The sequence below is a fragment of the Herpailurus yagouaroundi genome, unplaced genomic scaffold, assembly GCF_014898765.1.
Source record: "Herpailurus yagouaroundi ecotype Mexico unplaced genomic scaffold, PumYag 182, whole genome shotgun sequence".
Taxonomy (NCBI): Eukaryota; Metazoa; Chordata; class Mammalia; order Carnivora; family Felidae; genus Herpailurus; species Herpailurus yagouaroundi.
In genome coordinates, this window is record NW_024412413.1 from 60279428 (window position 1) to 60306016 (window position 26589).

General features: G+C 54.2%; 2 protein-coding genes across 2 annotated transcripts; one reads left to right on the forward strand and one right to left on the reverse strand.

Annotated features, from left to right (window-relative positions):
• The first annotated feature begins 1595 nt into the window (after positions 1-1595).
• ITGA7 (integrin subunit alpha 7) lies at positions 1596-21443 on the forward strand. Its single transcript, XM_040491804.1, is given in 27 exon segments — positions 1596-1742; positions 1744-1916; positions 6187-6314; positions 6416-6495; positions 7648-7903; positions 8384-8515; positions 8811-8930; positions 9779-9986; positions 10116-10309; positions 10673-10761; positions 10891-11018; positions 11128-11223; positions 11380-11441; positions 11586-11755; positions 12180-12329; positions 12992-13107; positions 13671-13863; positions 13946-14026; positions 14133-14212; positions 14355-14429; positions 14573-14675; positions 15210-15386; positions 15565-15696; positions 17994-18107; positions 18337-18435; positions 18524-18649; positions 20716-21443. Coding segments are annotated over 27 exon segments (3546 nt in total). The 5' UTR covers positions 1596-1709; the 3' UTR covers positions 20947-21443.
• On the reverse strand, positions 21404-24231 carry TMT1B (thiol methyltransferase 1B). The gene is made up of 2 exons (XM_040491805.1): positions 23391-24231; positions 21404-22297 (listed from the first exon to the last, which is right to left on the reverse strand). Exons 1-2 carry the CDS (start codon positions 23886-23888, stop codon positions 22061-22063), a joined length of 735 nt encoding a protein of 244 aa, XP_040347739.1. The 5' UTR covers positions 23889-24231; the 3' UTR covers positions 21404-22060.
• Positions 24232-26589: the final 2358 nt, after the last annotated feature.

A 26589-nucleotide genomic window follows, 5' to 3' on the forward strand; every position in this document is an offset into this window, starting at 1 on the left:
CACCCCTGAGAAGAGAAAATCTCAAGAGTATGATAGAGTTTGAGGGGCAGAGACAACATATAGACATTGAAAAATTGTCGAAGAAGGGTTCCAAGTGACAGAGACAAGAAGAGGGACAAAAAGAGTTTGAGATGAGACAAAACAACATAGAGAGACAAGGGAAAGATGGACAGGTGGATATACAAAAGACCAACACCCAATGAGAAGGGAGGTGGGAACAAGCTAGGTTCCAGTTGTCCCAAATTATTTCCTATCTCTCCTCCTGGCTCCGTTTCTGGATTGGAGTTATAAATAGCAGAGGGTTGGAAAATGTCCTCCTCCCTTTGCTTCTGTCTCAGCCTGGGGGAAAGGGAGAGGAAAAGGGACAGGCTTGCAGTTCCCTGTGGAGATCCTTGCAAAGCCCCACCCTGATCCTGCCTGGACCAGTCTGGAACTCTGCCCTCTCCAATGAAGACATCCTTTCCATCCCTCTCCCTCTTGGATCCAATCTTTTTCATCTTTGCCCTTCTTTGACCCCCCACTCCCTTTTTGCTGCTTAACTTCCTCTTGTATCAGCCTCAGTCATTTTCTTTTCTCCATTCCATTCCTTGTGGGTGTTTTTATTTTCTTCCTTCCTTCCTTCCTTCCTTCCTTCCTTCCTTCCTTCCTTCCTTCCTCCTTCTCTCTCTCTCCCTTTCTTCCTTTCTTCTCTTCTCTCTTTCTCTTTCTTTCTCTCTTATAATCTTTCTGCCCAAGGTGGGGCTCCAACTCAGACTGGGAGATCAAGAGTCTCATGCTCTATGGACAGAGCCAGCCAAGCGCCCCCCGCCTTTATTAATCAAACTCTTGCCCTTCTTTCTCCATCTCTTTTCTCTTTCTGTTTTCTTTCTACCTGCTTCTTTTGCTCTCCTCTCCAGACCTACTGAGTTTCTCTCTCTCCTCTTTCCTCTATCTTTTCCTCAATCTCCCTGAATGCTGACGTCGTGGCTAGCGTAGCCGTTGTCATTGCTGGGCGTTTCTGGGGTGGGGGGTGGGGGGTGGGATGGCATGGGGCGGGAAGCGGCGTGATTCAAACAGCAATGAGGCGCTCTACTTGACCTTGGAGAGAAAGGAGCACCAAAGGACCACACAGGACCCTCCCCTTTCATCTCTCTGTCTGCATCTCTCTTCCCAGACTGCGTCACGCACTTCTCATCTCATACGTTCCTTTCTCTTTTTCGGTCCCTTTCTATCTGTACTTCTCTCCCCCCCCCCCATCCCCAGGCGCCGCCCGCACCACTCGCGGGTTTGGGTTGGAGTGGGGGAAGGGCAGGAGCGCGCAGGCTGGGGCGGAGCCGAAGCTGGGGTGGGGATCCCGCCGAGCCAGGCCCGTTCCTACCCGGAGTCGCCAGCCTGGGCATCCCTTTGCTGCGCAGCGAAGCCTCCACCTGCCGCGCGGGCGAGGGGCGGGGCCGAGGGCGGAGCCGGGGTGCGGGGCGGCGCCCCTGGGAGCGGAGGCGGGAGCTCGGGCTTACCCTTGGGCTGCGGCCGCTGCAGTTGCCCTGGAGGGGTGCTGGGGCGGCGGGGCGGCGGGGCGGCGGGACCGCGGGAGAGGGGGGCGAGGCGAGAGATTGCGAGACCCCTGAAAGATCTGCGAGACGCGAGACCAGAGGCTCGCCGTGGGAGACCTGGAGCTTGGGGCGCGAGCGAGTTTTCCTGCGCTCGTGGGAAGCGCGCGCAAGGTTCGCCGCATGGCCGGGACTCCGGGCCGTGGTCCTCGGGGCCCCCCCCCGGATTTGTTACCTTCTTGGCTCCCTGCTGGCCGGACTGCTCTGCCCGGGGGCTGTCGCCTTCAATCTGGACGTGATGGGCGCCCTGCGCAAGGAGGGCGAGCCGGGTAGCCTCTTCGGCTTCTCTGTGGCTCTGCACCGGCAGTTGCAGCCCCGACCCCAGAGCTGGTGAGTCACCGCACCCGCCCAGAATCCCCGTGCCCGAGCCACAGATTTCCCCCAACCCCCATCCCATCTCTCAGTCTTCCAACCCCACGACGACTCAGGCTGTCCACAGATACCCCACACTCCAACCTTGCCTCATCTGTCTTGGGTCTGGAGGCGTACCCTCAGGCTCTGAGACCCCGAGGGTCTTGCTTTGGGGATGAGTTGGGAGAGAGAGGTTCTTGTCTTGGCAGGGAACGATCTCCTTTTGTTTTCCCCCCAACTTGCATCCTGGCTCCAGTCCCAGGGTCTGTGACTCCCCTCCGTCAGAGGGCTGAATTTCCTCAGGAAGAGGGACTGAACGTCTTGTCTCTGCTTAGAGCAGGAGGAGAGGGAAAGGGCAGAGAGGTTGAAGACACCCTGGGAAGGATGGAGGGTTAGACTCCAGACATAAGTTCCTGTGAGAACATTGCCATGGGACGGAATTAAGACAGCAGGACACTGGAGACCAGGGGAGACCTGCCATTTATTTCTGTGGCTCAAGAATATGAGGCTGGGAGAGGACCTGGGAGGGTACAGGGCAGCCTGTACTAGGTGGTTTGATTATAGAGCAGAAAACAGAACCCGCAAAAGTTGTAGCAGCAGCAGCAGCAGCAGCAGCAGCAGCAGCGACAGCGACAGAGACTCAAGAAGGATGCTGGCCAGGCTCGTGCTCCCCTTCCTCCTCCTCAGGAAATTTCCAGGTCTAGGAATCCCAGTAGTGGGGGAAGGCAGGGAGGAGTGAGGGGCAGAGTACAATTCTAGTTATTTCCTATTCAGTTCAGGACTCATTGGGAGATGGACACATATGTGTGGGGCCTATGTCTGTCATGTTTCATATCCTATTGGCTCCAGCTGCATGTATGATTTTAAGAAGAGAGACAAGAGGAAGAAAGCTTCCCACCCCCTCCTGCCAGGGGGCTTTTCTTTCCTAGGCCAGAGCCCAAGCCACACTAAGTGTCCATTACTGGGATCAATGCTGTCCACTGGGATTGTCTTCTCCTGGATAGTGTTTGCTTGGGGGCAGAGGGTAGGGACAGGAGCTCATTTCTCTTCCCCAGCTTGGGAAGGAGGAGCTAGCTCTAATCTTCTTCCATTATCCCTGTCATCAGGGAGCGTGGTCAGTGGTCCCCCACCCTTTGGGAGAGATGGAAAGCAACTGACTTCATCTCTTCAGCCTTCTATCTGCTTCCTACCTCATCTTGTCTCTCCCTCCCTTCTTCCCCCATCGGCCAGAGTTCCAGGACTGGAGGCCTTTTTAGGACATGCTGAACTCTCCGAGCGATTTCCAGGCAAATTCTAAGTTATTTTTAATAGCTTGGTCTCTTGTCATTTCCCCCTCCTCTCTGAAGGTGGCCCCTTGACTCTGTCTCCCAGAGCCAAACTGGGGGCACTCCCAGAGGAGCCTGACTGTCTAACCCTGCTTTGGTTCCAGCAAGGGGTGCTCTGCTGCCTGGTGGCACCTGAGAGACCAGGTACCTTGCTCAGTCCCTAGCTTTTGAGTTTCAGTTTGCCTTCACCAGCACCCACCGATTGAAAGGCTTCACCCATTGTGATGTCTTTCAGTCTTGCCCCTGGATGAGACTTTGAAGTCTAACCTTCTTGGCTCTGTGGTTTCAGCCTCATTTATATCTTTCAGCTGTAAAGTGGAGTTCAACCGTAGGACTACCAGATAGAGTTTTTGTGGGGATTAAGAGTGCTTAGTATGTATAAAACCCTTAGAATAGCGCAAAGTCCACAGGGAATGCTGTGAAAGTGTTATTCCTGTTACTGTTATTCCTGTATCATGATCCACAGAGCTAGAGAATAGCTTTAGTGCCTTACTGTAAACCTGGATCCAAAGGCTTGGCCAGATCACCCCGGTTGAGTCAACTTTTGGGCCAAGCACCCCCCCCTCCCCCCAGAGGGCCACCCAGTTTGAGAGAGTCAGAGAGGGCAGGCCTTGGGTCAGAGCCCTGGAGTGTGTGCAGAATTGAGAGGTGTGGTGGTAGTGGGCTACTCCTTTGCTTCTACTTGGCCAGGCTCCTGGGGAATCTCTCTGCCCCCAGCTGCCAAGGTGTTCTTGCTTTTGTCTGCAATGGGTACAGCTGTGGCTGAGAACCAGTGGTTGGGAGTCAGTGTCCAGAGACCTGGGGTGGCCGGGGACTGTGGGATGAAGCCAGAAAAGGGTGTGGCTAGGGCAGAGGTGGAGGGACTAGAGAGGCTGTGTGTGGGAACTCTTGTTCCCAGGTTGGGTGGGCTGGTCTGTTCTCCACCGAGAGTGAGGCTGGCCGTCTGTATGTGCACAAGCCTCTTTCTTCCATATGGACCTCTTCCCTCCATCTTCCTCCCCACTTAGACCTCTAGGGGAGATGTGAACACTAAACACTGATATTAGCTTCTTCTGGTTCTTAGCTATGTGTTGACCAGCTGAGGCACTGGGTGTCTCTGGGAGTCCACACAACGTGTGCGTTCAACAAATGCATCCACGTGCCTCCTATGGGGCAAGCGCAGAGAGGAGTAAGATAGCCCCAGTCCTCCAAGACATGGCCATCTCTGAGTTTGGTGATGGGGCGGGGGGTACTGCGGACTTGTTGGAAGGTTGGCCGTGTCATTTCCTTTTTTGTGCAGGGTATCCTCCCCTCCCCTTCCTCCTGTTCTTTCTCTGGAGTGGTCTCAGTGTTCTGGAGATGGCCCATCATTGGCTATGGTGGAAAAGGCATGGGTTTTGGAGTTAGGCAGATGTGGATTTGAATTCCAGCATCCTACTTAATGTATGTGAGTGAGTTTCCTCCTCTGAAAGACGAGAAAGGAACCCTCATATAGGATTGCTGTGACGCTTAAAAGAGAGAATGCATGTAACTTGCCCAGCCTGATGTCTGCAACCTAGGTAGAGGGTGACAAATGTTCGTTCCTCATATCCTTGGCATCTAGCCTAGGGCCTTGCCCATAGTAGGTGCTGAAGAAATACTACTTCCTTATCTCACCAGTGCCTGACGCAAGGCTTGGCAGATGCTAAGTTCTCAATACATAGCTGTTGATGAATGCCGAATGCACGCTGTCTTCCTTGCCACTCCCTGCCCCCTCCTCACTCTGGACACTGGCTCTGACGCGGGATGACAGCTGCTAAGAGACTAGAGCTGTGGGAAGGGAGTGTGGCTCTGTGCCCTCCCCTCCCCCTCAGGACTGGCACAGTGCCCCATAGATGCCTGTCTGCAATATTGCCCGACACCACTTTGGGCCTCATCCCTAGCAAGGGAAATGGAGGAAGAATGTGGGAGAGAGGCCTCGAGGTTTCCCTGCTTCCACTTTTGAGTCTCTCCTTCTGTGAAGAGAGATCCTTGTAGTCAGCTGGGTGCCAGTCACCTCACCTTACCCCTTCCTTCACTCCTGGCCTGGGGTTCAGCCCCAGGGGACCCAGGCAGCCTTCATTCCCAGCACAGTCCTCCCCTGGGGAAAAAACCTTGGCTGTGATCATGGAAAATTGTCCTGCCAAGAAAGTTGTAGCTGGGAAAGCGTCTGAGGGGGAGGTAGGAGAGAGGACAGGGTGGGGGCAGGGAGGGTGAGAGGAATGGGGAAAATCATGGGTGTGGGGAGGAGGAGGAACAATGGGGAAGGGGATTCAGGACAGGGGCAGAAAATGGGGGTAGGATTGGAGACAGAGGAGAAACTGGCCCCTACCTCCAGGCCAGCTGTCTGATGGAATCTGGGGTTGGCAGGGTTGCTGGGGGTGGGGTGGGGTCTTTGGTGGGCCCCGGATGAAGCGTGGGGGAACAGGCCCATATCTAGCCTCTTGCTCGGCCTCTGAGGCTGCTCCCTGGGCCACCCTGTGGTACCAGTGTGGGCTCCTGTTGCTTCTGCTCTCAGCATTCTTGGCATTTCTGGGAGGGTTCTAACTGCACTGGGTTTGGGGAGGAGGGTAGAGCTTGGGGATGGGGCCAGGAAGTGGGTAGGGAAGGCCTGGTCAGGAACAGGTGCTGGGAACAGGCGGTTCTTTCAAACTAGCAGCGCTGGCCAGGCTGCTTTGTTTGGCACATGCGCACGTGTGTGTATCTACAGTGCATGTGGCCCCTCATCCAGATAGTATGTGTGTGTGTAATGTGATGATTGCGTGGCCAAGTATATTAATTTGTCCTCGCCAGACTTGGGGAAACTGACTTCTGGCCCTACTCCTTAGTTCTCCACACTCGGCTTGGTTCTGAGGGGTCGGGCCTGGGCAGCCCTGGGGAGGCACAGCGTTCTGTCTGCTCACTCCTGCTCCTGTCCCGTTGTGCAGGCTGCTGGTGGGTGCTCCGCAGGCCCTGGCTTTGCCTGGGCAGCAGGCGAATCGCACTGGAGGCCTCTTCGCTTGTCCCCTGAGCCTGGAAGAGACCGACTGCTACAGAGTAGACATCGACCGTGGAGGTGTGGTCCCTGTAGGGGTGGGGAGGGGGTGCAGCGCATGAAGGGGAGGAGAGGGCTTGGCCTCCTCTTCCCTCTCCTTATTCCCAGTGTCCTGCCTCCAGCTGATGTGCAGAAAGAAAGCAAGGAGAACCAGTGGTTGGGAGTCAGTGTTCGGAGCCAGGGGCCTGGAGGCAAGATTGTCGTGAGTACCACTCCTTGTGACCGTATGCAAGGGTGGGGTGTGTGAGTGTGTATATGGTGTGCATGTGCACAGGTGTGTTTATAGAACACAGGCTGGCATGTAGTATGATGGCCTAATTCCCAGGACCTCAGGGAGATAGAAAAAAGGTATAAGACATGGTCTCTGTCCTTATTTTTATTTTATTTTATTTTTATTTTTAGAGAGAGAGAGAGTGAGTGTGAGCCGGGGAGAGGGGCACAGGGAGAGAAAGACAGAGAATCTTAAGTAGGCCAACTCAGGGCTTAAACCCATGACCCTGAGATCATGACTTGAGCCCAGATCAAGAGTTGGATGCTCAACTGACTGAGCCACCCAGGTACCCCTGGTCCCTGTCCTTATAATTTAAAGCCAGCTATCTATCTATCTATCTATCTATCTATCTATCTATCCATTTGTCAAACTCTTACTGAGAACGTTTTAAGCATCAGGTGTTGTGCTAGCTACTAAGAGAGGAAACATAAAGACAAGGAAAAGCCTGGTCCATGGTGCAAAGAGCCTACCACATAGTTCTGGAGACGCTCCTTCTCTCTTTTTCTTTGCGTGTTTCTCTCTGTATCATCACTGACACGCAGATGCACAATTAAGCCACTGTGGGGCAGAATATGGTTAATGTTAAGTGAGGGGTACGGTCACTGTGTGAAAGTCCAAAGGAGAGTGGACAGAAAAGACTCCTGCAGGTGGCAGAGATCTTAGGCAACCTTTCCAGAATGAGCAACGTGTCAGGAGCAGAGAGGGGAGGAAGTTCTTTGCAATGTGGTGGCACTTACCAAAGTGTAGAGACAGGACCAGCTTGGCGTGCTGGGGACAGGCACATATGGCATGGTCAAAGAGGCAGAGTGCTGTGTGCTGGCTTAGTCGTACCTGCGGGTGCCCGGGCAGAATGTGGAACAAGGCTTCTTCCCTTCTGGGACAAGCGAGTGGGCACAAGTGGGATAGTTACGTATATATTGCCTACCACTGAGCTGAGTGGCGGTGCTCACATGATGTGTGTGTCTGTGTGCATGTGTGTGTGCTCACGAAACCGTGCCTGCCACACGTCTGCATGCAGGCTGCGTGGCTCTCGTGGGTGATTGGCCCACACAGTGGATGACCCCGCATCCCTTCCTCCCACAGACCTGTGCACACCGGTATGAGGCACGGCAGCGAGTAGACCAGATCCTGGAGACCAGGGATGTGATCGGTCGTTGCTTTGTGCTAAGCCAAGACCTGGCCGTCCGTGATGAATTGGATGGCGGGGAATGGAAGTTCTGTGAGGGTCGCCCCCAAGGCCATGAACAATTTGGGTTCTGCCAGCAGGGCACAGCTGCCGCCTTCTCCCCTGACAGCCACTACCTCCTCTTTGGGGCCCCGGGAACCTATAACTGGAAGGGTGAGTCACTCCTTGGGGAGGGGAGAAGGGAACCAAAATGGCCTCTTACCTCAGAAATGGGATTGGGAGCAGCACGTGGCCGAGCATGCCCACACATTCACCACCACGTAGCCCTGGGGCACTGGCACATCTCCCACCCTCATCGTGCCAGCACACACACAAATGGGGGTGTCTCCTGTCCTTCGAATGGCCGAATGTTCCTCACCACGCTGGCATGAACCCCCACGTGCACGGCTGGGCCTGCTCACTCCCCAACCTCATCACCCCCATCCCCGTGTCCGCACGTTGCCGCTGGCCGAGCTGACACTTGGTGAGTGGGACAGCAAGTCTGTGGGGCCAGGAAGCTTGGGCTGGGGAAGGGGTAGAGACAGGGCTGCACGGGAGACCAGGGGCGTCCCCGTGTGCCTGTCTAACTGGCATCTGGCCTGAGAGGTGCTCCTAGCTCCCTGCCCCGGAGCACTAATGGGTCTGTCCTTGCAGGCACCGCCAGGGTGGAGCTCTGTGTGCAGGGCTCGGCGGACCTGGCGCACCTGGACGACGGGCCCTACGAGGCGGGGGGTGAGAAGGAGCAGGACCCCCGCCTCATCCCGGTCCCTGCCAACAGCTACTTTGGTAGGGACCCCTCCCTGGCCCAGAGCTGCTCTAACCCTCTGCTCCTCTCTCTTGTCATCCCTCTCCATGCTCCCATCCTTCTGTGTCTTTGTCTCTGGCTTTCACCCTGTCTCTCTCTGTCTTTCTGTCTCTGATTCTTATCTCTCTGGCCTCTTTGTCTCTCTCATATTCTTTCTCCACCTCTTCCTCTTATACTTCCTTCTTCTTGCCTTTATGTCTGACTCTGTCTCCCCACTCTGTGGCCCCTCCTCTGGATGTCCCTTCCCTGGTGTCTCCCCCTACCTGCCCCCCGCAGGGTTGCTCTTTGTGACCAACATTGATAGCTCAGACCCTGACCAGCTGGTGTATAAAACTTTGGACCCCGCTGACCGGCTCCCAGGACCAGCCGGAGACTTGGCCCTGAATAGCTACTTAGGTTTGTAAGCTTCCCTGGGCCCTGGGGGCTTGGCCTGGCCTCCCCTCCTCTCCTGCCCTGCCCTCACCAACATACACCCAGGGAAATCCATGTTGGGCCCAAATTTCAGAGAAGAGCTGGGCGCAGTGACCAGGCCTGAGAAGATGCCCCCAGGGGGATGGCCTAGGGGGATGTGACCTGGGGTCTCCATGGAGGAAGAACCAGGTGGGCTGAGACCGTACTGGGAAAGAAGGAGGGTGGAGCTTTAGTGGGACTTTCTCTGAAGGGTGGACGGTGGGCACATGCCCGAGAAAGCCCTAGCCTTGTTGGTAAGTCCCTCTCCTTGTCTCAACTGCATCCCTCTGCAGAGGGGGAGGAAACGAGGCCTGGGAGATGTTTGGGTGAACCAAGTTCTTTCCCACTCCCCTTTGGCTCCCCTCTGTCTACATGAAGACTTCCTCTCCCTGTGAGTGCGTTGGGAGCGGGGGCAAAGAAGGTGCATTGGATGGGACTGGGGCCACCTGGGTGTGCAGAGGGGAGACGTTCCCTGGGAACTTTACGCGTGGTGCCCTGCTCAGCTCCTGCCCAGCTGGCTGGCCTTCCTAGTCATTGCCTTTGTCTTTCCTCCCCAGTCCCCAAGGCTGATCTCATCGCACTTCTTGTGCCAAACTCCAGCCTCTGGGTGTGGGAGGGCTTCCAGGGCTCTGGAGCGGGAGGTAGAGCAGTCCGGCTGTGGTGCTGATAACTTGGAGGGCACCTCTACCTTTTGGCTCCGGACCTGTGAGGAGGGGGCAAAGTGGGGGGAGTTTGGACACACCCTGGCTCCTAAATCTTTTGGGGAGTGCTCACTGGTAAGCCGCCCCACCCAGGTTTCTCCATCGACTCGGGGAAGGGTCTGGTGCGTGCAGAAGAGCTGAGCTTTGTGGCAGGGGCCCCCCGTGCCAACCACAAGGGTGCTGTGGTCATTCTGCGCAAAGACAGTGCCAGTCGCCTGGTGCCTGAAGTTATGCTGTCTGGGGAGCGCCTGACCTCCGGCTTTGGCTACTCACTGGCTGTGGCCGATCTCAATAATGATGGGTAAGAGTGGGCACAGGGGAGTGCAGCCTGGGGGAGGCTGGGTCTAGGAGGTCTCAGGGGCCTCTGGCATCTGTCTGACTTCCCCTGGCTGGGGAGGGAGCCACACTGACTATTTCCCTCTCTCCATAGCTGGGCAGACCTGGTAGTGGGTGCCCCCTACTTCTTTGAGCGCCAAGAAGAGCTGGGGGGTGCCGTGTATGTGTACATGAACCAGGGGGGTCACTGGGCTGGGGTCTCCCCTCTCCGGCTCTGTGGCTCTCCTGACTCCATGTTCGGGATCAGCCTGGCTGTCTTGGGGGACCTCAACCAAGATGGCTTTGCAGGTGTGATTGGGAACTGGAAAGCCTCAGGGGTGGGAGGGGGCAGGAGCAGGGATGGGGAAGTGCCTCAGAGGTCAAGGGGGAGGCCTTCTGAGGGCTCTGAGAGAGAAACAACCTGGGCTCACATCTGAGCTTTATCATTTTACCAGCTTTGGGACATTGGGCAAGTAACCTTTCTGATAGTCATATCTGCAGAGAGTAGCTAAGAGGCTTAAAGATGATGTGTGTAAGGTGCCTGGGACTTAGTAGCCTCTCAATAAAATAGAAAGCATATTATATGGAACTGAGTGATTGAGGGAAAGTTGGGGCCTGGACCCCATCTTCCTGCCCCGCCCCAGTCTGATTACCTTTCTCCCACACCCACAGATATCGCTGTGGGGGCTCCCTTTGATGGGGATGGGAAAGTCTTTATCTACCATGGGAGCAGCCTGGGGGTTGTCATCAAACCTTCCCAGGTAAGAGGGGGTCGTTGGGATGAGGTGTGGGGGTAATGGGTGTGGGGGAAATAAAGGGGGCACAACAGCAGAGGGCAGGGGGCAGGCTGGGGGTGATGCTGGTGGGGAGCTGATGGTCTGGTCCTGCAGGTGCTGGAGGGTGAGGCTGTGGGCATAAAGAGCTTTGGCTACTCCCTGTCCGGTGGCCTGGATGTGGATGGGAATCATTACCCAGACCTACTGGTTGGCTCCTTGGCTGACACTGCTGTGCTCTTCAGGTGATCAGCCCCCTCCTCTGCCTTTGCCTCTCCCTCCTTAAGGCCAGCTCTTCTCTTTCCCTGCCTCATAGTCTCATGTTTCTTGTGCTCTCAACTCCTCATTCCACAGGGCCAGACCCGTCCTTCATGTGTCGCATGAGGTCTTCATTGCTCCCCGAGCCATTGATCTAGAACAGCCTAACTGTGCTGCTGGCCACTCAGTCTGGTGAGGTGGGATCCAAGGGGAGGCAGGGAAAATTCAGGGTCCATTTTCCCCTTTTCTTCCTCTGCCCAGTGTGGGGCTGGGGACTGGGGCTGCGACAGGAGTGAGGTGTTGGCCCATTGGTCTTGCCTGGCTCAGGAGCTACCCTTGCCCCCACAGTGTGGACTTGCGGGTCTGTTTCAGCTACATTGCAACCCCCAGCAGCTACAGCCCTATTGTGGGTGAGTGAGGTTCCCCTCCCATTTTCCACCCTTTGGGTTTCAGGGTGGGTCACTCTGAGGTGGAGAGAAAGGCATCTCAGAGATAGGGTCAGATTAGAGCAGTTCTCCAGCTCACTGGCTCCCTCCTCTCCCCACACGCCATAGCCCTGGATTATGTGTTAGATGGGGACACAGACCGAAGGCTTCGGGGCCAGGTCCCCCGTGTGACCTTCCTGAGCCGTGGCCCAGATGACCCCAAGCACCAGGCCTCAGGCACCGTGTGGCTGAAGCACCAGCATGACCGAGTCTGTGGAGACACCATGTTCCAGCTACAGGTGGACACTGACCCCTTGGCCTCTGAGAGTCATTGTCATTGCATGGTCTCTTTTTGTTGACTCCTCTTAGCTTCTTCCCAAACATGCTTACACCTCATTTTCTGATCTCCACTTTTGGGAAGCCTCCCTTATAGGCTGACCTTTTCCTCGCCAGCTGCCTTCTTGTGTCTTCTGCCTTCTATGTCCAGAGTACAAGTTCTGTCCTCCCTGGAGATGGAGATGGCAGGTTCCCCTGTCACACATGGTCCTCAAAGCCCTAGATCCTGGGCTCCTCCCTTTTCCATCCCAGTCGCTTTCCCTCCCCTTTGCTCTGGTCTCCACCTCTCTCCTTCACCTCCCTAATCTTCTTGCCAGGTTTCAAAATCTGTCCTAGATCTGGTTGGGGCCTGAAGATTGTATCCTTGTCCATCTTTCCTCTTCCCAGGAGAATGTCAAAGACAAGCTTCGGGCCATTGTGGTGACCCTGTCCTACAGTCTCCAGACCCCACGGCTCCGGCGACAGGCTCCTGGCCAGGGTCTGCCCCCAGTGGCCCCCATCCTCAATGCCCACCAGCCCAGCACCCAGAGGGCAGAGGTGAGCCATGGGTTCTGGGTTAGCTCAGGAGAAGGGGCTAGGAGAAGCAGTGATCATTGTCCCTCCCAGTGACATGCATTTGTAGCTTTCAAAACTCTTTTATGTGCTACCTCAGCAGTTCCTCAGATCTCTAGGTGCTGTGACAAGTAGACCCCCAAATGGAAAATGGCCCAAGTGATCATGTGTTCCTAGTCAGAGGGGACACTAATCCTCCATCCCATGCATTCATTCAGGGGCCTGGGCTCATAGGGATCTGCCATCTTCAGATGTGGCCTCCAAGGTCCTTAGGAACCTGGAAGGAAGAACATGAAGCTCCTTGTATGGCCCTCCTGGCCAGTCTGGAAGGGATGCTCTTCACTTCTCTTCATGTTCTAAATCTGGAACTCAGTTACATGCAAGGGAGGCTAGGGAAATGTGGCCTCGCTGTGGACTTAACCTGCTGGCCTCTACCTTGTCATCATCACATGCTTGTTTTACTGAAAAGGACACAGCACGGGGTGGTCAGTGACCAGCTCAATATCACACAGCTAGTAAGCAGCAGATCTGAGAGTTGAACCCAGGTTGCTTAATCTTGTGATACTCTACCCCACTGTATGCCTTAGTGACACATTCATCCCCTGCCTCACACCTACGAATCACCCTCTCCTCAAATCTCTCCTTAGATCCACTTCCTGAAACAAGGTTGTGGTGAAGACAAGATCTGTCAGAGCAACCTGCAGCTGGTTCATGCTCGCTTCTGTGCCCGGGTCAGCGACACGGAGTTCCAACCTCTGCCCATGTGAGGAGGAGTGAGGGGTCAGGTGGGGTGGGAAGGCGAGAATTCAAGGAAGAGAAGGAAGCCCCCTCCGGAGGGCCAGGCCGAGGCTGGGGAGGATCTGTGATAATTCAGAAGATGAGGATCAGTGATGGGGCCATAGGGGCTCTCCTGGCGAAGAATAACAAGCCTTCACGATATATGATAGTATATGTATGTGAATGTATATCATAATATAAAGTTTACATACAGCTCACTGTTAAGTCTTCCCAACCCGGTGAGGTAGGAATTACTATTAGTCCCTTTATAGATAGAGAACGGGGGCCTTGAGAGGTTAAGTCACTTTCCCCAGGTGGGTAAGTAAGGGAGCTCGGACCGGAAGGGAGGTCTCCTGACTCCTAGTCTGATTCTCTGGAGTGTGGGAAGACCTGAGGTTTGGACTGGTGTGGAGGCTAATGTGAGGGAGCTGGTGGGAGGAGAGACTCAGGGGGTAGAAGCAGGCAGTGTGCACTGGGCGAGGAGGAGGCAGGAGTGGGAGAGGCAGAGGGGGGTGTTCAGATTTAGAGTGAATGGGATCTGACCTCCAGGGATGCAGATGGGACAACAGCCCTGTTTGCCCTGAGTGGGCAGCCAGTCATTGGCCTGGAGCTGACGGTCACCAACCTGCCCTCGGATCCAGCCCAGCCCCAGGCTGATGGGGATGATGCTCATGAAGCCCAGCTTCTGGTCACCCTCCCTGCCTCCCTGCACTACTCAGGAGTCCGAGCCCTGGACCCTGCGGTGAGGACCTGCAGCGGGGTGGGGGTGGGGTCTTGGGGGCTCCAGTAACCCAAACTAACCTCTTCTTCCCTCCCCACTGCAGGAGAAGCCGCTCTGCCTGTCCAACGAGAATGCCTCCCATGTCGAGTGTGAGCTGGGGAACCCCATGAAGAGAGGTGCCCAGGTGAGCATGTCAGCCCTTATCTCTGTTGGAGTGCCTGTCTAAGCCCAAACCCCTTCTCCCGCCCTTAGCCTTCCCTGACCCTAATCTTTCTCCACTCTTGGTCTAGGTCACCTTCTACCTCATCCTTAGCACCTCAGGGATCACTATTGAGACCACAGAGCTGGAAGTGGAGCTGCTGTTGGCCACGTAAGCCTGGTGGGGCCACGGTGTGGTGAGGGTGGGGGCAGCTTGGTTGATGTCCACCTGGGTGGGGCTCTGCTGTCTTCATCTGAGCCCTTGGGGTGGTGCCTGTGCCCCCTGCCCATGCCTGCTCCTGCTTATATGCCAGGATCAGTGAGCAGGAGCTTCATCCGGTCTCTGCCCGAGCACGTGTCTTCATTGAGCTGCCGCTGTCCATCACGGGGTAAGCTCCGACCAAATGGGCATATCTGCTGGAAGGGGGGACGCATTGCTACTCCTGAGCCCTGGCCTGGGCTCTGCCTACTGACCCTCCAATCAGCCAGGCCCCAGGCTTCCTCAGCCCCCATTTTGACCCTTCTGCGCCAGGGTGGCCATTCCCCAGCAGCTCTTCTTCTCTGGTGTGGTGCGGGGCGAGAGCGCCATGCGGTCTGAGCGGGATATAGGCAGCAAGGTCAAGTATGAGGTCACGGTGAGTGTCCTGGTAAGGCCCCTCCTTTTTTGGCACGTAGAGAGGCTGAGACATGTCCCAAAGCTGTGGTTCTTCTACCCTATGGCGGTATGATGGGTCAGCAAGTTCAGGGCCTCCCCTTAGTCCTGGACCTTGGTTGTGGGCAGGTGTTTGTGTTGGGGCCTCAGTTGACCATTTTCTGGTTATGTCTGTATGGACATCTCACCTACTGGTCTGGGTAGGCCATGAGGGTCCAGGGAAGCTTTTCTGCCAGGGCCATTAGCTGGGGGATGGGGACAGAGGGGGAGGGATGATGTTTCTCCTTAGAACTCTGCCCTTGCTTGACTGGGGCCTCCCACCCTTGCAGTGACATCTCCAGGTCTTCTGGTTTGGAGTGGGCAGAGAATGATGCTTGGTGGGGTCTAGGATCCCGAATCTTTGTTGAAATTCTGCTTCCTGAGGCCTTCCCCTCAGCCCTTGTCTCCTCTATCTCTGCAGATTTAGGGCCTGTTCAAAAACCAAGCTCCCTCCCTTCATATTTATTTGTGCCCACAGGTCTCCAACCAAGGCCAGTCGCTTAACACCCTGGGCTCTGCCTTCCTCAACATCATGTGGCCCCATGAGATTGCCAACGGAAAGTGGCTGCTGTACCCCATGCGGGTGGAGCTGGAGGGCGGGCAAGGGCCTGGGCAGAAGGGGCTCTGTTCCCCGAGGCCCAACATCCTCCAACTGGTGAGGCTTAGGCAGGGTGGTTGGGGCCACTGAAACAAGGTGGGGGTGGTTAGACTTTGGGGATGTCGTGGGGTTGGGAAGCCGGAGGGAGGGCCAGGAGGAAGGCAGTGGGGGAGGAGAGGCCACCTCAGGATTGCTGCTTGGAGGGATGCTCACTGCCTCCACTCCCTGCATCCAGGACGTGGACAGCAGGGATAGGAGGCGGAGGGAGCTGGAGCAGCCGGAGCAGCAGGAACATCCTGAGCAGCCAGAGCCCAGCACATCCTGGTGGCCAGTGTCCTCTGCCGAGAAGAAGAAAAACATCACCCTGGTGAGGGCAGGGCAGACATGGTACAGTCGGAATGAAGGGCAGGGGTGTTGGTGCTGTGACAGGATGCTGGGGGACATGGAGCTTTAGGGGGTGGCTGCCTGAGAGGCTGGCCTGTTGAAAGGTGTGATGGCCAGACACTTGGACAGAGTTGACAAGACAGGTTACGTCACAGCTGCTGACATTACAGGTCCCCTATGGCCACCAAGTACTCAGTCCAGAGCAGGGCACTTGACCTACAGCCAGTTAGCCGCACAATCAATTCCTTGTTTTACATAGTTTGGTTCTTTAAGTAGATATATTGAGCCGATGAGCACGCGCTCTGTGCTCGACCCTTGTAGGATGGTGCTGGCAGTGAGAGTGTGGAGGGGCAGACTAGGGGGGTGGTGGTGGGGGCAGACTATGGCCTGGTTGCAAGGAGGTGAATCCCAGCTATGGAGGAGTGGGCAGTAGAAGGAGTCAAAGAGACAGTTTGCAGGGGGATCTTAAACAGTTGGGCCAGCTCTGGTGTCATCTGTCTGGGAGGGAGCTTCACCAGAGCACCTGTTTCTTGTGGGGGCCCTCAGCCTCCCTGCTCCACTAGAGCATAGCAGGAGCATGGCAGGAGGCAAGATGAAGGCACGTGCGGGTAGTCCGAACTTGAAAAACAGCAGACTCCCTGTTACGTGTGTTGTCCTGCTTTTTCTACATGACTAATTTCCCTTGAAAGGCCTCCCTTTTTAATAAGAACTTGAAATCTATTCTTTTGCTGAAGATTGCTTTTAGAGGGGGGCGCCTGGGAGGCTCAGTTGATTAAGTGTCATTGATTTCGGCTCAGGTCATGATTTTACGGTTCACGGGTTTGAACCCCACATCAGGCCTGCTTGGGATTCTCTCTTTCTCTTTCTCTGCCTCTCCCCTATTCTCTCTCTCTGTCTCTCTCTCCCCGCACCCTTTCTCAACATAAAGAAATAAACTTAAAGACTTTAAAATTGCTTTTAAACAAACCGATCAAGGATTCTTGAATTGCTCAAAAGTGGCAAAATAAAAGACCATGCAAAGAATTTGAATGCTTTCAAAGCCATTCTCCTGTACATGAAGTGTGGTGACTATAACACAAATTTTAGGCAATTGGATCATCAGGTGGGATTGGGCCAAGTGAATTTAGGTCTGACCTGGAAGGAGCAGGGCTTAAGTCCCCTGTCCCACAGCAGCTCCTGGGACAGCCGCCTCCTCCTTCTGTGGGTTTGGGCTTAGTGTAGGCATGTGGCTTTGCCCACCATGGATCTGGGTTCAAATATCTGTTCCACCACTTACCAGCTTTGCTAGCTGTGCAACTTGAGGCAGGTCACCAGGCCTTTTTTTTTTTTTTTTAAGATTTTATTTTTATTATTATTATTTAAATGTTTATTTCTTTCTGAGACAGAGAGAGACAGAGCATGAGTGGGGGAAGGGCAGAGAGAGAGGGAGACACAGAATCAGAAGCAGGCTCCGGGCTCTGAGCTGTCAGCACAGAGCCCGACGCGGGGCTTAAACTCACAAACCATGAGATCATGACCTGAGCTGAAGTCGGTCGCTCAACCGACTGAGCCACCCAGGCGCCCCAACATTTTATTTTTAAGTAATATCCAAGCTCAGTGTGAGGCTCAAACCCACAACCCTGAGATCAAGAGTTGCATGCTCCACGGACTGAGCCACGCAGGTACCCCCCTCTTTTTTTTAAAAAGTAATTTCTATACCCAAAATGGTGCTTGAACTCATGACCCCGAGATCAAGAGTTGCATGCTCCACTGACTGAGCCAGCCAGGAGTCCTGCACCTGGCCTCTTTGAACTTTAATTCCCTAGTTTGGAAAATGGGGATGATAATAATATGCACCTTGCAGGACAGTTGGAAGCTTTAATAAGTACCTTGCAGGTAAGTGGTGCTCAGTAAAGGGAGCCATTGTTATATAACATAAGCATTCATTGGGGAAGTTACTCTGCTGCTGATGTCAAGTAAGAGACCCCCTCCCTGCTCTCCACGTATTTCAAGGCCAGATAGACCAGATTTGGGGTAGGCTGCTCTTTTGGACCATGGGGTTAGTTTGGGAAGACTTCCTGGAGAAGGTGAGTTTGAGGTCGGGTAAGGAAAATGGGAGAGACATGAGTGAGGAACAAGGGGAAAAGGGGGTCCAAGGTGTCGGAGCTCATGGAGGGATGGAGTGTAGGCACTGGGCAGACTCTGTGTCTGTGTGAACACATATGTGAGGGTGTTGGGCCCTCCATATGCTCAGAGGGCTGGGGCCAAGTGGCTCAGAGCCCTGCCTGTCCTTGTCCCTAGGACTGTGTCCGGGGCACTGCCAACTGTGTGGTGTTCAGCTGCCCTCTATATAGCTTTGACCGAGCTGCTGTGCTGCACGTCTGGGGCCGCCTCTGGAACAGCACCTTCTTGGAGGTAAGAGCCCTGTGGGGGTGCCCGACTGGTGTCTTCTTCCCCAGCAGTCTGTCTGGGACTCACCGCTGCTTCTGCCTTCTCCCGAAATACAGCACACTCTTAACCCAAGACAGACAGAAATACCCTCTGGGCTGGGGACCCTTCCATTTACAAATTCAGGAGCTGGGGGGGAGGGGAGATGGGGGGCATGGGGCATTCAGGAGGAGGCTGTCCTTCCCTGCTCCCTTAGGAGTACTCAGCTGTGAAGTCCCTGGAAGTGATTGTGCGAGCGAACATCACTGTGAAGTCTTCTATCAAGAACTTGCTGCTCAGAGACGCCTCCACAGTGGTGAGCTGCAGGCCTGGGGATGTTGGGGTGAGGAAGGTCTTCTTTCCCTTTGTGCCACCTCTTATTCTCTTAACCCCTCATTCCCCAGATCCCAGTGATGGTTTACCTGGACCCTGTGGCTGTGGTGGCAGAAGGAGTCCCCTGGTGGGTCATCCTCCTGGCTGTACTGGCTGGGCTTCTGGTGCTGGCGCTGCTGGTGCTGCTCATGTGGAAGGTGAGGCTCAGGGGGGTGGGGCCGGGGGTCTTCCCTGCCAGGCAGGTGGCCTTTCATGCTGTGGTTCTCCTTCCCAGCCACACTCTCATTTGTTCAGCCAGCCTGCCCTCAACACTTGTATGTCCCAGGGACTCTCTCAGGCTTTGGACATCTCAGAGAGAAGTCAGATGCAGATCTTGGCCTCAAGGATTTGAGAGTCAGTCTAGTGGGGGAGGTGAGCCTTGTGGTTAAGGACAAGGCAGAAGGCGCTAAGGCAAGACAGTGCAGTGGGAGTTCAGAGGTGAGAGAGCTCGAGAGCAGTTGGCTTAGAAGAAGGTGCGGTTGTAGGATGTGGATGTGGGGGATGAGGTGGGTGGGATCACGGGAGGCAAAGTCATAGAGGCAGGGAAGTGTGGTCTGATCTCACTGGAGCCTGGCAGGTAAGGCCGTGAAGGGAACTGTGACACAGAAGGCACAGCAGGTGACACTTACCTCCAGGGACTACCTCCAGGACTGAGCTCGGAGCCTCTACATACCAGGCTCTATCTGGAACTGTCTTCATACATAGTATAGATGGAATCACATTTGTGTCTGGGGTTCCATGTAAAAGCATGCACATGCACATGTCAGTACATGGAATCACATCCACCATCAGTGGTCATACCCTGAACCACATGCCACAATGGGGCTCTGGGGAGCCATGCATGTTCTTGGGGCCCCATGGGGGACTGGCCCTAGTCTTCCCTGGACCAGTTGCTGACCAAGCACACTGTTGGGCAAATGTGAGTCATCAGTGGACCAGGCCTCTGGATTAGCATCCAAACTGTTGGGAGCCTGGCCAGTCTTAGGGGAGATGGATACCTTCATGAAACTGGTGCCAGACTCCCTGCTCCCTGCTTTCATGGGAGGGGGACAGAGCAGAGATAAGGGCCTCCATCCTTCTTGAGTCTTCCCATCCTCCACCTCTTTTGCTCCCTTCCCCCCCTTGACATCCCAGTGTGGCTTCTTCCATCGGAGCAGCCAGAGCTCGTCTTTTCCCACCAACTATCACCGGGCCCGTCTGGCTGTGCAGCCCTCGGCCGTGGAAGCTGGGGGCCCAGGGACTGCGGGGTAATTGTGTGTGCGCATGTGTGTGCGTGTGCGTGTGTGCGTGTGTGTGTGCGCACACGTGTGTGTGTGTGTGTGTGTGTGTGTGTGTGTGTGTATGCGTGTGTAACTGTGAGTAGAGCCCCCGGCATTCAGGGGACCAAGAATGTGCAGGGTGAAGAACTGAGATTGCATGAGGGTGGTGTGAGTTCTAGGAACTGGGGTGGGCGGTTATCATAAGGGTGAGATTATAAGGGTGAGTATACATAGCCTGAGGCATGCGCAGAGGGGTGGGTGGGCTCCCAGCATATGAGCATGTGGGAGTGCAGGAAGGTTCGTGCATGGCTTTTCTGTGGGCATGGGTGTGCAGAGACAAACATGCAAGGACATGCCGTGCAGTTGGAGCATGTAGGAGTCTCAGGCAGTCCTGAGTGTGAGTGTGCAAGGGACACATTTCCACTTTCGTGTGTAAGGGCCAGCATGTTCACGATGTAGGAAGGGGCTAAGCCACCATATTCATGGATGAGAGGGCCCTGCCCTGAGGAAGATGCCATTTGAGTACTCGGGCTGTGTGCATCTGAGGCTCGAGGGGAGTCATTCGAAGTATGCAGGGGTCTAGGGAGCGATGTTTTGCCTCAGATCTCGTTTATGTCGTGGGGCATGCTATTGGGTCTCTTAAAAAGTTTGGGTGGGGTCAGTGGTCCTGACGTTCCATCTTCAACTCCCTCTTCCAGGAGCCAAGGGATATGTCCTTGGTCCTGCACCCTTGGCCCCTCCTGGTCTTTCTCTTTCTGTGAGTGAGGACCTGGGGGCCCCGCATTGACTGTGGCACCTGCAGGGGCCGCGCACTGCACTGGATGCTGTCCAACGCAACCCCTTTCAGCTGTAGTTGGTACTTTCTGTCCCAGTGATGGTGGAGGCAAGGCTCTGTGCTGTGCTGATATCTGCTCCAGGGACCTCAGCCCTGCACACTCCTCACATTGGGCCTGGTGTCCTTACAGATGGGATTCTTCAAGCGGGCACGGTACCCCGAGGCCACCGTGCCCCAGTACCACGCGGTGAAGATCCCGCGGGAAGACCGACAGCAGTTCAAAGAGGAGAAGACGGGCACCATCCTGAGGAACAACTGGGGCAGCCCCCGGCGGGAGGGCCCCGATGCACACCCCATCCTGGCTGCGGATGGGCACCCTGAGCCAGGCTCAGAGGGGCATCCCGTGTCAGGCACCGCCTAGCTGCTTCCGCCCCAGCCTGGCCTGTGGGTCCCCTCCACCCTTTCCCCAGATATGGCTCCTTGGGATGAAGAGGGTAGAGTGGGTTGCTGGAGTCCCATCAGGATGTGACAGGATCTGTTTCCTCAGGGGCGTAGATGTCTCTCCCCACCCCCTACAAGGAGCACCTCCCAAAACTTCCCCTTAGAACACACTTCCCCTTAGAACACTGTGAGATGAGGGCAGATCAAGAATGGGGTTGTGGGGGTCGGGGGAGAAGGGCAGTGAGGTCCTGATGCAAAAGTGGGAGAGGGGACCCTAATCCCTCCTCCCATTCACCTTGTTTAATAGGACCCCAAGGACCTGTCCCCCTGAAAGTGCCTTAAACCCAGAGGGTTGGAGAGGAGGTTGTGTTGCCGACTCAGGGGTTCTTCTCTCCCTAGTTCCCCCTCTCTGACCTTAGTTTGCTGCATCAATCTAGTGGATTTTATCTATTTATTAAACAATATTTGAGGACAAAACCTCTGACTTCTTTGCTGAGTCCTGCTCCCCCTTGTCCAGGATCTCCAGGGTAAGATTGCTTCTCTCTGCACCCCCCACTCCAGCTCCAGACAAAGCTGGTAGTGGGAGGGAGGGTTGGGGGGCCGGCGGGGTGCATGTATCATGACTTTCGTGACCAGTCCCTGGAGGTACGTGCTTCAGACAGAGAGGAGGGGGAGCTCTACTGTGGGAACAAAGGAAAGGGACAGGGAACTGCCCTAGGAGTGGGTGGGCAAAAATTGGGAGACCCAGTCTAGGAAAGGAGAGAATATCACTTTCCTCCCCGTGGTCAGGGTGGGAATGGAGTTCTTTCACTTTGTTCATTTTTTTTGAAAGTAGATTTCACACCCAGTGTGGGGCTTGAACTCATGACCTTGAGATTAAAAGTCACGTGCTCTATTGACTGAGCCAGGCTGGCGCCCCAGAGCTTTTTCACTTTGGAAGGAAGAATCGAAGTTAGACTCCTGGCAGAGGTGGAGGGAAGGAGGAAGAGGGGGTGGTGGGGGGAATGACTTCTTTGCCTAGATTTCTCTCAGGGGAAGACAGACTTAGCAGGTAGGTGGGATTGCTCTGGCTGGAGGCAGGGCTTGGGGAAGGGTTATTTTATAGCCTTTCCCATGATGTGGGGCCCAACAGGTAACCACTTGAAGGGAGGGGGTTGTTGTTCCATTTGGAGTTCAGAGAACTGGGCACTCTCCAGATCCTTCCAGGTCTCTCTGGTGAGGCAGCAGCCATCCCCAATGTGTTTCCAAGTAGGCTCTAAAACTTGCTGCCACAGTAAGGCCCAGCTGCCACGGGGCTCAGCCACATGCTCCCAGAAGAAGAACACTCCTCCCTGGGAGAGAAGAGTTAGTGTCACTTGCTCCATTCCGCACCCTTCCTCTCACTTCATCCCCACCCTGCTGACCAAACCTGGTCAAGCCTCTTGGTGAAGCAGGGGTTGCTGGTCTGCAAGTTTATGAGGGGAATTGTCCTGCTCCTGACTTTTTCTGCAGACTTTGGCTCCCACCCTCCCACTCAAAAGTGCATGTAAGGAACCTCCCAGTGGGGATGACTGGTGAGAGATCTTTAAAAGATGGCCAGAGGAACAACCTAGCCAAGGGCAGATAGATGGTGAGATGGAGAGACTAGAGCAGAGATCTCACTGTGTACAGAGATGCTCACTTCCAAAATTCAGATGCGTACACCCAACCTCTTCGTTTGGCCAACATCCCAGGGAAACCTTGCGCCTGACTTCTAACACTGGGGTTCCTTCAGCTCTTGTCTCCTTGCTGAACCCTCTCTGAGTAATCTCATGTACCCCTGTGCTCTGAATTTACCAGCTACAAGCTGGTGACTTCCAGATCACTATCTTCAGGCTACACCTTTTTCTGACTTCCAGATCTGGACTCCTAACCGCCTCTGTGACTTTTCCTCCAGGCTGTCTCAGTGGCATCTCAGGCCTAACAAGCCCCAAATAGGTTTCTCCCATTTCAGCAAATGACACTTCCCTCTAGCCTCCCTCCCTCCACCAGTCACTCATGCCAGAAACCTGGAAACCATCCTAAACTCCTTTCCACGCTCAGTTCAAAATCTTATAGATTCTATTTCCCCTAATATCTCTATCTAGAACACTCTTTTATTTTCCCCACTCCTTCACAACCTGCTTAATCTCTCAGATCTCAATGTAAAACCTCACTTCCTTAGGTGTCCTTCTCCCCTCCTCCCATCTTCCCCTACCTCCCAAACAACTGCCGCGTAAGGTGGCTCTCCTGTGTGCTTCCACAGCATCCTATTCTGCCCCGTCGAAGCCCTGGTCCTATTTGCTCTTCACCAGCAGATGGGGGTGGATGGGTGTCTAATGCACTAGTACAGCACATTCTCCTTTCTGGAGCGGCCACTGCTGCCTTTGCCTGCCCCCCTGCCCATTCCCTCTCCCTTCTGCTTACCGGCCTCAGCACTCTCTGGACCTCCTGCAGGACCCTCCTCGGACTCTGCACAGAGCACAGCACCAGGGTGCTGACCACCACGTCCATGGACCCGTCGGCCAGTTGTTTCATGTCCTCTCCAGAAGCCACCACAAACTGTTCATATTGGAGATGCCTGTTCTCAGCCATGCTCTTTGTCAGCAACTTCTCCATGTGGGGGTTTGGGTCCAGGCAGGTGATCCGGCAGCCAGCTGGGTAGAACTGGAAGTTGGCACCAGTGCCGCAGCCCAGCTCCAGCAAGGCCACCTTCCCGGAGCCTCCCGTAAGCCTCTTTATCTGGCCAAAGAGCTCCCGTTTCTTACTCTCCATCTTTTGGTTGCTCTTGGCAGTCAGTGCCGCCATTAGGTAGGGGAAGTAGCTTTTGCACAGGGGCTGCCAGCAGCCCAGCAGGGCCATCAGGTGCAGGGGCAGGGTCAGGAGCAGCACCAGCAGCTGCAGGAGTCGGACCAGGACATCCATGACAGACTGACTCTGAGTGGCGCTTCCGCTGGGGCGTTGGCCTTTTCTCTCTTTGCAGTCACTGCAGACAGGAGTCTCTCTTCCTCCTGTGACAGGACTTTGTTCCTTGTGTCCTCATTGTCAATTTTTTCTTTGCCAGGATGGGGGAGGGTGTATGGAATACCTCCGGAGGGCTCAGCTCTTTTAGCCCTACAGGCTCTTCAACAAGTTTTATGGGGGGTGGAGGCACAGGTGGTGCTAGTGTCCTGAGTTCCGGGGTGCTCTGTCAGTTGAAGGCAGAAAGTGCTGATCATTTCAGAGAGGAGTGGGAAAGGCGGAGACAGATATGTCTCAGGTCACAGCTTCATGGGGGCCAAGTGCTGGGACAGAGCTGACTCATGGGCATGTGCTGGCCTCATTCTGTCCCTGGGACGTGCACAGGTTATGCAAGCTGGAAACTCTGGTTGGATTCTCCTGGCACACCCCCAGGGCCCTGTAAACTGTAACATGCCTTTGCCCCAGATAGAAGTCAAACACAGAGTATTCAGGGTAAGGCCTGATTGGTCAGAAGAAGGAGGGAGGTTGCAGGCCAAAAGGAAGGCATTTTCTCAACTGACTGGTGTTTGTTATCACATTCAAGCCTGCAGTGCCTCAGCAATAGAAGAAAAGAAGGGAGAAAAAGAGTGGAGAAGAAGAGTCGGGAAGTGTAGGTCCCAGAATTAGTTCTGCCATTACAACTTGCTGTTTCTTTGGGCAAGTCTTTTTGCTTTCTGGGCTCCAACTTCTCATCTGTAAAATGGGGAGATGGAGAGAGATTGGGTGGGCCTTACACAGTTTCCAAGGTCTCCTCCTATTTCCACATTCGTGTGATCTAAGGAGAGTGGGGGGAGATGGGAAGCAGGTGATGCTAGCTGTCCTTACAGCCTAGGACGGTCCCCCCTGAGGCTTCGGTACTAGGCTGCCACTAAGGCAAGGGAGTCTCAGAGCCCAGATTTTGGGGTCATAGTCATCTTAGCAGAAAGTCCCCAAATTATTAGATGGTGGCTTTTCTTTTGGCCCAAGCCTCCCTCAGAGTCTTGGGGGAAGCTCCCCCAGACAGTCCTAAGGACTGCACACCAATTGCACAGAGGCCAAAGGAAATTTTGTATAGCTCAGAATTATACAAGAGGGAATGACAATAGTCTAAAATCTCATGAGGAACATTTCCCAGGGCCATTGATGGCCTCTGGAGGAGGATTGAGTTTTAAAAAAGTCCCTGGTTGAGAGGGTCACTCTGTCAAAGTCCGCTGCCTCTGCCCTCCAGTCGACCCACCAACGGATCTGCCCTGGCCAGTGGGGGCCTTAGAAAAAAGGTCTGGGGACAACTCCTGAGTCAGGCAGGGATGAACTATTTCAGGAAACTGTCTTTTCCCACACAGCTGCCAGAGCCAGGAGCAGCCCCTGTGCTGCTGCTCAGGAGAGAGGTTCTGTGACCCCACAGTGAGACACATTCTTCTCTAGGCTTTGCTTCTGTTGTCCCTGTAAAGGAGGCAGAAATTCCCCCCACAGTAGGGGCGTGAGCTCATGAAGGAAGTGGCAATGTTTGAAGCCTGTTCACGACACGGTGTAGGCAGTACACTCTGCAGTAGTAAAGAGAGTCAGGGGTAGACAACCCTACTGGGGGACAAAAGAGGCACCTCAGAGGGGGATAGGTGTATGGAACGAAGCAGGTGTACGGGACAGACACTGGCTGCCCCTTCCTGGAAAGGGTGAGTGGCTCAGTTCAGTGGAGACGGGTGAGCTGGAGAAGTGGTGGGAGGTGAGGTCAGAGAATAGTTGTTCCTTAGAGAAGGGTTCTTTTTGGTTTTAAAAGAATCATTAAACTCTTTTTTTTTGGAAAAGGTAATACAGTCACAAGGCACAAAATTTAAAAGGTACAAAGGGACTACGGAGAAAGTTCTGTCTTCTACTCCCATCTCTCAACCACTCGGATGCCCCCTCTGGATGCACTAAGCATCACACCAGCCATTTCTTGGAATCTTTCTGGAGCTGGAGAGGATCTGCAAATTAGCAGATAACACCCACCACGCATTGAGATGTATAGACACATATGCATATACATACTCCCCTTTCTTTACAAATGATAGTGTGTTGTACACACTCCTGAATACCTTGCTTTATTGGGTTTGGCAGATACTGCCCAAGAGTCTTCCAAAGTGGCTATTTCAATTTACACTTCCACCAGTTACATAGTAATATTTGGTGTTATGCATCTTTTATCTATCTATCATATAATCTATCATCTATTTATTTATCATCTATCAGTTTATTCACTCATTCATATTATTATTGACTCACAGATTTCCTATTTTATTCAATGGGTTGTAACCTAATACCCTATTTATTTACAGTTTTATTAAGGTATGAGTTGCATAAGAAAGCATACATATTTATAGTGTATGACTAGATAAGTTTTGACGTATGAATACACTTGTGAAACCATCATCACAATCAACATAATGAACATGTCTACCAACCATTGAAGTTTCCTCATGTCTCTTTGCAATCCATCTTTCCCTTTTCCATCCCCATCCTCAGGGAACCACTGGTCTGCTCTGTCACTATAGATTAGTGCATTTTCTAGAATTTTAGATAAATGGAAGCCTATAGTATGTATTCTTGTCTGGCTTATTTCACTCAGCATGATTATTTGGGGATTCATCTATGTCAGTGCATGTATCAG

Bases quoted from the DNA above. Each gene is read 5' to 3' on its own strand.
- TMT1B (XM_040491805.1), bottom strand. From the start codon at position 23,888: ATGGATGTCCTGGTCCGACTCCTGCAGCTGCTGGTGCTGCTCCTGACC. The intron at 22,298-23,390 runs GTAAGCAGAAGG...CTTCTCTCCCAG, and splicing joins TCCAGAGAGTGCTGAGGCCG to GGAGGAGTGTTCTTCTTCTG.